The sequence below is a fragment of the Oryctolagus cuniculus genome, chromosome 10, assembly GCF_964237555.1.
Source record: "Oryctolagus cuniculus chromosome 10, mOryCun1.1, whole genome shotgun sequence".
NCBI lineage: Eukaryota > Metazoa > Chordata > Mammalia > Lagomorpha > Leporidae > Oryctolagus > Oryctolagus cuniculus.
The window spans coordinates 15,224,952-15,235,951 of record NC_091441.1 but is presented as its reverse complement, the minus strand read 5'-3'; the positions used below and the strand labels follow the sequence as shown (position 1 = coordinate 15,235,951).

Below are 11,000 nucleotides of genomic sequence, written 5' to 3'. Positions count from 1 at the left end.
GTTCTAGTCCCGGCTGCTCCTCTTCCAATCAAGCTCTCTGTTGTGGCCTGGGAAAGCAGTAGAAGATGGCCCAAGTCCTTGGGCCACTGCACCCACAAGGGAGACCCAGAAGAAGCACCTGGCTCTTGGCTTCGGATCAGCGTAGCTCCTGATGTTGTGGCCATCTGGGGAGTCAGCCAACGGACAGAAGACCTTTCTGTCCGTCTCTACCTCTCACTATCTATAACTCTACCTCTCAAGTAAATAAATAAAATCTTAAAAAAAATGTACAATACAGCTCATAGAAATGCTTAACTACTAGATTCTACTTGTTGGCTAAAAATATGACTACTTCAGATTTGATAATGGTCAAGAGTCTGAGAAAGAGCATGCAACACTGAGATGCCTATGTGTTATCAGTCTATAAAGAATAGGTAAAAAACAGCCTAGGAATAATAGTCTACTATTTTATTTTATTTTTATTTTTTTAAATTTTTTGACAGGCAGAGTGGACAGTGAGAGAGAGAGACAGAGAGAAAGGTCTTCCTTTGCCGTTGGTTCACCCTGCAATGGCCGCCGCGGCCGGCGCACCACACTGATCCGAAGCCAGGAGCCAGGTGCTTCTCCTGGTCTCCCATGGGGTGCAGGGCTCAAGCACTTGGGCCATCCTCCACTGCACTCCCTGGCCACAGCAGAGAGCTGGCCTGGAAGAGGGGCAACCGGGACAGAATCTGGAGCCCCGACCGGGACTAGAACCCGGTGTGCCGGCGCCTCAAGGCAGAGGATTAGCCTAGTGAGCCGTGGCGCCAGCTCAGTAGTCTACTATTTTAGAATAAAGCTTTATATTCCACAGTTGGAGACTCAGAAACTTAGAAAATGGAGTTATGGTCAGAAGTGATATGGGTAAGGACACACAGCTGTCAAAGTATGCATGGAAATTAAGTGTGATACAGTACTCACATATTAACAATACTATACTCACATACTATTTGGTCAAGTATTGATCAGTCCTTAAGCTGACTACTTTCTCAACTTGGAGTCACAGAATATTATTAATTCAATTATATTAACTTTAATATATAAGTAATATCAATACTGTATAATTCTGAGGCTGATAAACAATATGATATATAAATCATCTACAAATAATTCATTGTTGGTCTGCCGTGTTAATTCCCAATCCTTACATGAGAGTTGCTGAAAAACAGAATTTTCATGTGTATATTCTCAGCTAATAGTTTTTAAAGATTTCTTCCTATCTAATTAGTTATTAGTTTAGATATTTTCTCCTATACACAAGGTCCCAAAATAAAGAAGCATACACAGAATATAGCCAACAGTAGGTTTTATCAATTTACTTCACATAAGAACAGTATTTTCAGGACTATGATTTCCATTTAATATCAACAAAAACAATCTGTACAGAAAATCCCAAGGCAACCATATAGCATAGTCTGTAAAATGTGCAAGTATACCTTAAAATGCAAGTTATTCTATAGCACTTGCAAGGTAGAACTATTAACCCAACTACCTCATTCTAGCTAACTTAATCTTTCGCATGTATAGCCGATGCAAATGTACAAGGCACAACTCAGTGTTGCTGCTAAAGTGTGTAATGCACATCCTCAGATTATTTACTTGAAGATATTAAAACAACATATCCTGTTTGTAGTTTATTATTTAATGAGCTATCAGTTCATTTCTTCATAAAGCATTATACTGATAACATATATTTGGCCAGGACAAACTGTTCCCTGAACTTAAAAGGTGACAGAAAAAAATCTCGATAACCTACATTAAAAAAATTTATATACGTACACATTTATATATATATGTACACACACATCCCACATTACACAAGAAACTTCCCATAATCCAAAGGGAGAACATTTTCTCATTGGCAAAGGTTCCCATTACAGTATTTCACAAGTCACTTAAAATTTCTTATTTATTTACCAGCTGTTTTAGTCAATCTTTCTACAAAAACACATGGAAACAGACAATTTTCTTCTTTAAGGTAAAGAAGTGCCTAATTTAAAGTGTTTCTCTTGAGATTTCACAGTGAAAGGTATAATTTAAATGCAAAAGCTGGTTGCCTTGAAAGAAATTATTTAAACCTACACAGAAAAAAAAAAAAAAAAACCAACCTACTGAAAATCAGAGCACTGGCTGTAGCACAATTCAGTCTCTCAAACCCAATCACAGTACTCTCTGCTGTTTTACTGCCCATCCCTGAGAGTAAAGATTCTATTATTTTAAATTTTTTAATGAAGTAAATACATTTTACATTGATAATATGAATGATGCTTAAAATTTTTTTCAAAATATAAAATAAGCCCTATTTCATTTTAGTAAAAAAAAAAAAAGATAAACGTTCTTTGCAAAGATCATCATTCACAAAAATTCTGAGTATCTGTATGTTAATCAATGGTTAACTTTCTTCTTTTACTGGGGAATTTCTATTTTTTGCCATTATGTATTACTCACTTCCCTATAACCCACTGTTTTGTAATTTTTTTAACAGAAGTATTTAATAGGTAACAGAGGAAAAGTACAATATAAAACTTGAAGTAACGCTGGAGTGAGATGAACATTTCCCTGTGTGGGAAGTTTTAGTGGAAATAATCTGAATGCCATCCAAGAAAGGCAAAAATATCTATGAAAGAAATAATACATAGGGTACACATCTTTACTGCTGTCTTTGGGTTAGCCTTCTTGGCCAAAGTCTTCTGTAAACTTCTTTAATTTCAACAGATCGTGTTCATTGACCGTGGGTTTTGTACTAGACAGTGACCGCAACATATCCGACTGTCAGGGAAAAAAGGGTGGGAGCAAATATTAACAACAGATTTAATAAAATGAAACTCACTGCATTATCATTATTGTTACTAACTTTCATCTAAGGCTAAATCTAAAAGTGTGCCCCAAGTTACTGACTATAAATTTCCTTATAATTATCCTAAAGGACATCTTCAGTTACATCATTCCTTTGCATGGAAACTTACAATTTCTTCCCTTGTCCTGAACAAAACTATTCAGTGGCTCCCCATTATCCATCGCAAGTAGAATCTTCAGAGCCTGAATATCAAGGTGTTTCAAAGCATATTCATGATCTAACTTCTGGCCTTACCTGTTTTCTAGTATGTGCAATTAAAAAGAAATGTGTCATTCGCTTACACTTAAGTGAAGCAAATACCATTTTATTAAAACCAACTAGCTATAGAAATTTTAAAATAAGTTAAAATTGAAATGGTAAGAAAATATGCTAATATCAGAGATTCATAAAAAAACTAACTTGTGCATAGACTAACTCCTATAATATAGAATGGAAATGCTAAAATGGATAGAGTACAAAAACTTTTGAAACTTCTATGTCAAAGATTGAAATCTCTATAATAAGAGTTAATAACTTCTCAGATAAGCATTATGATAATTAACACATAAATACATGTATTAGTTTACGTATCAGATAAAAGTTTCTGTTCTGGAAGTTACTGCAGAGCTCTTTGAAAATATACAAGTGAAGTAAAAATCATAAAAATTTCAGAGTGCTCATTAAGAAGAAAACATGAACATAACTTGTTGTCACCCCAAGTTCCTAAAATAATGTAACTTACTAAGTAAGTCTTGGGAATTGCTTTAACTCCTCTAATATAACCTGAAACAATATAACTTTTATAAAAATATTTCAATTCAGTTAAAAATTTTAACAACTGCATTTTTTAAAATGTCTATTTTTTTTTTTTTAAGATTTATTTCATTTGAAAGTCAAGAGTTACAGAGAAAGAGAGAGGAAGAGATAGAGGCAGAAATCTTCCGTCCGCTGGTTCTCTCTCCAGATAGCCACAGAGGCCAGGACCGGGGGAGGCCAAAGCCAGTATCCAAGAACTTCTTCCAGGTCTCCCATGTGGGTAAGAGGGGCCCAAAACACTTAAGCTACCTTCTGCTGCTCTTCCCAGGCTGTTAGCAGGGAGCTGGATCAGAAGTGGAACAATCAGGACACAAACCAGCACTCATAGGATTCTGGCATCACAGGTGGCAGCTTACCCCCTACACCACAATGTGGGCCCCTTCTATGGAGTTTTAACAATATGTTAAACCGAAAAACATTACTTGTAAATACAAGGATATAAGCAATAGCATTTCTGTTTATTTTTAAAAATTGAGATGAAGGGAAAAATTTGTTCCCTTTTAAGTATTTTTTAAAAATGTTTATTTATTTTTATCTACTTGAAAGTCTGAGTGACAAAAAGAGAAAGAAAGAGGGAGCCACAGCACTTCTACCCACTGGTTCACTTCCCAAATGCCTCAACAGACAGGCCACAGTAACAAGCCCAGAACTCCATCCAGGTGTCCCATGTGGGTGTCAGGGGCCCAAGCACCTGAGCCATCATCTGCTGCCTCCCATGATGCATTAGCAGGGAGCTGGGCTGGAGGCAAAGGGCCAGGACATGAACAAGCGCTTGGATATGGGATGTAGGTGTCCCAAGTGGCAGCTTAACTGGCTATGCTACAATGCCTGCCCCTACTTTCTACTTAAATCTTGACAACAAAATAAGAAATATATATATGAGCATTTTGGCAATGATACGCCAACTATAAGACAGAATGACAGAAATTTATTTTTTCAAAAACTTTTAGTTTCCTCAGATCCCAAGAAAATATCTTAAAGATTTTTATATTTTAAGTTCAAGTTCAATTACTGTTTACAATTTTTAAATTGTAAATGTTTTACAATTTTTAAAGTGACTTGATAGTATTAAATAAACATATTTGACAATACTAATATTTTCCAGCAAATTTCATATAACTGAACATTTTTGTCTTAGACAAATTACAGAATATAATGTTTTAAAATATTTTTTAAGAACAAATAAGATTTTGGGGCCAACGCTGTGATGCAGCAGGTTAAAGTCCTGGCTTGAAGCACCAGCATCCCATTTGGGTGCCGGTTCTAGTCCCGGCTGCTCCTCTTCTGATCCAGCTCTCTGCTATGGCCTGGGAAATCAGTAGAAGATGGCCCAAGTCCGTGGGCCCCTGAACCGCGTGGGAGACCCGGAAGAAGCTCCTGGCTCTCGGCTTCGAATCAGCTCAGCTCTGGCCATTGTGGCCATCTGGAGAGTGAACCAGCAGATGGAAGACCTTTCTTACTGTCTCTACCTCTCTCTGTAACTCTGTCTTTAAAATAAATAAAATTAAATTAAAATAAAAAAAAAAGAGAGAACAAATAAGATTTCAAACCATGGAAACCACTGGCTCCAAAAGTTTATCCCCAGGGACATCCATCCATGTCATTTCAATGGCACCAGGATCCCCTGGAGAGCAGGGCGTTAGTAGATCTTCAACAATGTTTCCAGGATCTGATCGAGAAGGTCCACGAACCTGGAATAAAAAGTAAATCTTAAATATTTATTTGAGCAAATTAAGCACTACAATATAGGCCATTACCAGCCAAGATGGAAATGTATTAATATTTTTATATTGGCTTAAAATGTTTACTTTTGAAAAAAATAGGCAAATAGACAACAAAAAGTAGTTATCACTGAGTTAAGGGATAGATTTTGACTTTCATTTTTTTCTTGATGTCATTTTCTATATTTTGAATTTACCACAATAAATTACTTTATGATCAGGAGAAAATGAGTCAAACAAAAAAAAAAAAAGAAAAACAGCTGGTGGTTGAGCTTTCCTTTTTTTCCCTGTAATGTTTTTTAGTGGAAGATATATTAGAGATCCAAAATAGACATTAACTCTCAAAGGGGTTGTCTGGCCTCGTCGTGAAGATGCCAGTTAAAACAGTCACTTCCCGGCTCACTAGGCTAATTCTCCGCCTGCGGCGCCGGCACACCGGGTTCTAGTCCCGGTCGGGGCACCGGATTCTGTCCCGGTTGCCCCTCTTCCAGGCCAGCTCTCTGCTATGGCCCGGGAGTGCAGCGGAGGATGGCCCAAGTGCTTGGGCCCTGCACCCGCATGGGAGACCAGGATAAGTACCTGGGTCCTGCCATCAGATCAGCGCAGTGCGCTGGCCGCGGTGGCCATTGGAGGGTGAACCAACGGCAAAGGAAGACCTTTCTCTCTGTCTCTTTGTCTCACTGTCCACTCTGTCAAAAAAAAAAAAAAAAACACTCACCTCCGGTATCAGAGCATCTGGGCCTCAGACCCTGCTCTGGCTCCTGACTCCTGCAAACCCTAGGAGGCAGCTGTGATGGATCAAGAGACTGGATTTCTGGGGCCAGTGCTTTGCCTTAGTAGGCTAAGCCTCTGCCTGTGGCACTGGCATCCCATATGGGCACCAATTCATGTCCCAGCTGCTCCTATTCTGATCCAGCTCTCTGCTTGTGGCCTGGGAAAGCCATGGAGGATGGCCCAGGTGCTTGAGCCCCTGCATTGGTGTGGGATACCCAGAGGAACCTCCTGGCTTCTGACTTTGATCAGCTCAGCCATTTGGGAGTAAACCAGTAGATGGAAGATCTCTCTGTCTCTGTCTCTGTCTCTCTCTCTGTAACTCTACTTCTCAAATACAGAAATCTTTGAAAAAGAAAAAGAGAGAGAGAGAGAATGGATTTCTGCCTCCCATGTATAAGAACTGGATTGAGATCTCAGCTTCTGGCTTCAGCATTTGAGGAGTGAATGAGGAGTGGATGAGCAGATAGGAACTCTCTCCATATATAGCTATATCTCTGCCTCTAAAAGAACAAAAAATTTCATAAAATAAATTACAAAAACCAAAAAAATGCTTATAAATTGTTCTATTTTCCACAGCTGAGAAAGTTCTGATATTTGAAAGCTTTAGTCTGAAACTACTGAATCTTTTAGTCTTTTACAACAAAAATTCTTTCAAATGTAAGTGCAAAATTAAATGTGAAATGAAACTTCAGTGCCATTTTATGATATATAACTTAAAGTAAAAAGTTTTAACTTTTAAAATGTTTAATCTATGCATAGTTTCTTCATGCATTTTCCACAAACTTTCTGAAGACTCCTGATATAGCCAGGATTTCAGAATTTTTCCACATTTTATTTTCATGAACTTTTTGTAGTACCTTTGTATCTCTATTATGTAGTCTCCTTAATATACAACATTGAAACTTTTTCAGATTCTTTGAAGACAAACCAGTGATGATCTTGAAAATTAAATTTTAAAATGATAGGTAAAAGTTACTAACCTTTTTAAAGTGAGTAGCTGACTGTACTTTTCTAACGGGCTGCATAAGCGCATCACGTACAATGACACTTATATCTGCCCCTGAATAACCATCCGTTTTCTTCCCAAGGTCTCGGAAGTCAGTTTCTGTTAGACTGTTCTGAGTCGTCCCCAAGTGCAGTTTAAACATGGCAGCTCGGGCATGAGCTTCAGGCAAAGGAATATAAATTCGTTTCTCAAATCTTAAAAAAAAAATTGTATTAATCATGTTAATATGTACTCAGTTTTAATAAAAATTAGGATATTTCCCAAAAGAAATATTTATTTAGTTATTCTCAAATAATCCATATGTGCCAGAGTTAAATGTTTATGTTTCAGTTAGTTATGTAAGGCAAAAGTATCAAGAAAGTATTAAAAACAACAAATAAAATAAAAACATCCAGGGAAACAAAGTGCTTTGATTTTTTTCACATGATTTTTGTGTTATCTTGGCCATAGCATTTGTATGTTCAGAATTCATAAAAAGACTTGTCCTACAGGATATAGTCTCCCACAGAATTATACTCTTAATTCCTGATCAAGGGATTAATGATCATAATGTGAAATAGAAGCAGAAATGACAAAATAATTCTCTAAATTAAAAAAAGTTAAATTATTTCAAAATCTTAAATACACACTTACTTCACAAAATCTCCACCTTATTACGATGAGTACATTCAAACAACCTATATCATATATAAACAGTTATGTTTTATTATTATTTTTCCTAGAATTTCAGTACATGGAAATAAAGAGGAAGTAACGAGGGGTAATTCACATGGTCTGTGCAGATGTTTTTCTTCCAGGTAATTCTCCCTGACAACAAGAGGAATTTTTTTTACCTAGAGGTGGGCTTGCAATTAGGCTATTTTTTTCGTTTCTTGGTATTAGATGATAATCTAGCATGCTGGCAAACCATCAAGCACATGGGATACAAGGGGCAAATACTGAAGTGCTAATGTTTACCACGCAAAATTAAATGAATAGGGAACTAGGAAGCAGTGAGGAGTCTGTACACTGTTCCTAGGGCTGAAATTTCATTTTCAACTTAAAAATTAGAGTAATAACTTTTTTAAACTAAAAAAAACACACAAATAAGTCTTAGTTTGACTTTTGTAACAATCATTTTGTTAACATTTTATATGAAGGATTTTTTTCCAAAATATCAAAAACTGTATTTGTAAATTTTCAAAGCATCAGTGCCCACTATGTTCAATCAACATTAAAGGTAAGCTTTAAGTAATTTATTTTCCAGTATGAAAGTTTCCAACATAGAAATCTTCTGTCTTGAATATAGCAGGCAAGCAAGCAGATGACCACCATTCTTTCCCCAAGACAAAGGGTAACAGTCAGGGTAAATTAAAAATTCTGAAAAGTTATCTGAATGCCTCTTAACTAGACAAAAAGGGAATTATCATTTCCTTGCTAAATCTGTAGTCAGAAGTAGGAATCTACTATATCATCATACCTTCGCCTAATGGCAGAATCCAGAACCCAGGGGATATTTGTAGCTCCCAGAACCAAAATTCCATCATTGTCCACACCAACTCCTGCATTAAAATTGGTAATATTTTAAATAATTTGTCAGTCTGTGTTATTTAAACTCATCTGTATGTTCTGTGAAGAAATGTGGTGCTTTAACACTTAAATGCCTCATCATGAGTCTTTCTCTCTGAAAAAATTGTTTTTTAACCAAATACTGTATTACCACAACATGATGCAAATATTCCTAAGGATCCAATACCTTAGACTGTGCACAGATACTATGATTATCCTAGTAAAGACATTTATTTAAAGATTTCATTTGAAGTTTGTGTTATTTTATTCATACTGTTCCTAGAATAAGTGAACACATTCATCTCTACTATTTATATCAATGAGTTTCACTTGATTACAATTGGGAAAAATTATATACACATGAAGACAATCAGAATGGAACATGACATAATGAAACAGATGAATAGAATGGAGAAGTCCTGCTGCATTTTCCCCCCATGTTTTAAAAATAATGGTTATACATAATGAAATACTTCTTAAAAATCAGTACTATTACCTTGCATTTGAACTAGGAACTCTGTCTTAATTCTCCGTGCAGCTTCACTTTCATTTTCACTTCTTGAACCACACAAAGAATCAATTTCATCTATGAAGATAATGGAAGGCTTGTTTTCTCTGGCAAGCTGGAACAAGTTCTTAACTAGTCTAAAAAATAATTAAAAACTGTCAGTCTCTAAAAAATAAAGACTAAGGAAAGCAATATACCAATATTACAAAAACTGTTGAGATTAAGAAGTTTAATCATGTTTCAGGTATATAAAATGATATTTAAATGGATAATTTAGTTTACAATTTAAGTTTGATATATATGGTTTTCCTACAAAAGACATTATAAATTTAGGGGTGGATATGACAGAGAAATGAATACTTTATTATGTCACTTCTATTAGTTCTACTAAGCTGTAATAAGCCTATTACTCTATAGACTGATACAAAGTTTCTACCAACCCTTCCCCCCTCTCCAACCCCAAATTGACTTACTACTTACTTTTCACTTTCACCTAACCATTTAGAAACAAGGTCAGAGGAAGATATTGAAAAAAATGTTGAGTTGTTTGCTTCTGTTGCTACAGCTTTGGCTAAATAGGATTTTCCTGTTCCAGGTGGCCCAAACAATAGGATTCCCCTCCAAGGTGTTCTCTTGCCTAAAATTTCCATTAGAAAAATAACATGAGAATTTCAAAACTGTTAATTTCAGTTACCTTAAACATCATTCATTTTAAAGCATCCATAATAAAAAGAAATGTTTAAAATAAGTCACTCCCTGCACCAGCCCAAGCCACTGGCGATAAAGCTGCAGGCAGAGCTTGACATGGAGCCCTGTGGGAGACGTGTACCTGCCAACCTGGAGGGAAAATAGGGAGGCACATTTCTCTCTCTCCAACCACCTGGCACTGGCATCCTGTGACTAGCTGAGAGGGTGGGTGCCATTTTGGATATACAAAACAGCTGCACCAGCTCATGTCCCACCCCAGCAACCAGCTGAGTGGAAACGCCTGAGTCTGGCCGGGAGAACTGATAGGTGGCTGGGTGCTCGTGACCATCGGAGCAGTCACTGTGGGTGACTCCACATGCTCGGGGCTCCCTGAGTCCCTGGTGAGGGTCACTGCTGCAGGATCTGTGTTCACACCAAGGACTGCACAGATCCTCTGCATAGATCCTCTGTATGATTCTTGGAACAGCACAGATGAACATCATACCCACTGGGGCTAGCGCCCAGGCATTGTCTCCTTTGAGGAGAGTAGGTGAGCGTGAGGATGCACCAATAGAGAAGAACAAACGTTCCCTATGAAAAAAAAAATAAAAAAAGATTTACCATGCCCAAAGTGAGTGCACCTTGGACAATCCCCTCACCCTGAAGCACTGAGCAGAGCTCCTTGACCATATCCAGCACACGCCTCTGGTATTCACCAAAAGAACAGAAACTCCACTAAGAGGCACAGTCCAAAGATAAAAGCCATCACAGGGGAAAAAAATAAAATAAACATGTGTCACCACAAATGCCCAATAACAAACACAGCAATTCAAGAAACAAGAATAAGGAGAAAACATGACTCCCCCAAAAGAACACAATTCTTCAATATTAGAATGTGAAGATGAATAAAGAATGACAAAATGCCAGAAATGGAATTCAAAATATTGATTGTCAAATTATGTAGAAGTAATCAGAAGCAAATTCGTGAGCTAAAGAAATCTATGTGATATGAATTAAAACTTTTTCTATGAAATTAAGATTTTAAAGAGAAATCAAAATGAAATACTAGAAATGAAGAATTCAATA

At 36.9% G+C, this 11,000-nt stretch overlaps 1 protein-coding gene across 1 annotated transcript in view; it reads right to left on the bottom strand.

Annotated features, from left to right (window-relative positions):
• Positions 1-1,309: 1,309 nt before the first annotated feature.
• Positions 1,310-11,000, bottom strand: part of VPS4B (vacuolar protein sorting 4 homolog B) — a 38,071-nt gene continuing 28,380 nt past the window's right edge. Inside the window, exons 6-11 of the mRNA XM_008261441.4 lie at positions 9,708-9,864; positions 9,216-9,364; positions 8,631-8,712; positions 7,146-7,365; positions 5,221-5,361; positions 1,310-2,787 (exon numbers count right to left, since the gene is read on the bottom strand). Of these exons, the coding sequence (XP_008259663.1) occupies positions 2,686-2,787; positions 5,221-5,361; positions 7,146-7,365; positions 8,631-8,712; positions 9,216-9,364; positions 9,708-9,864 (851 nt within the window). The 3' untranslated portion in view covers positions 1,310-2,685. The remainder of the gene's footprint in view (positions 2,788-5,220; positions 5,362-7,145; positions 7,366-8,630; positions 8,713-9,215; positions 9,365-9,707; positions 9,865-11,000) is intronic.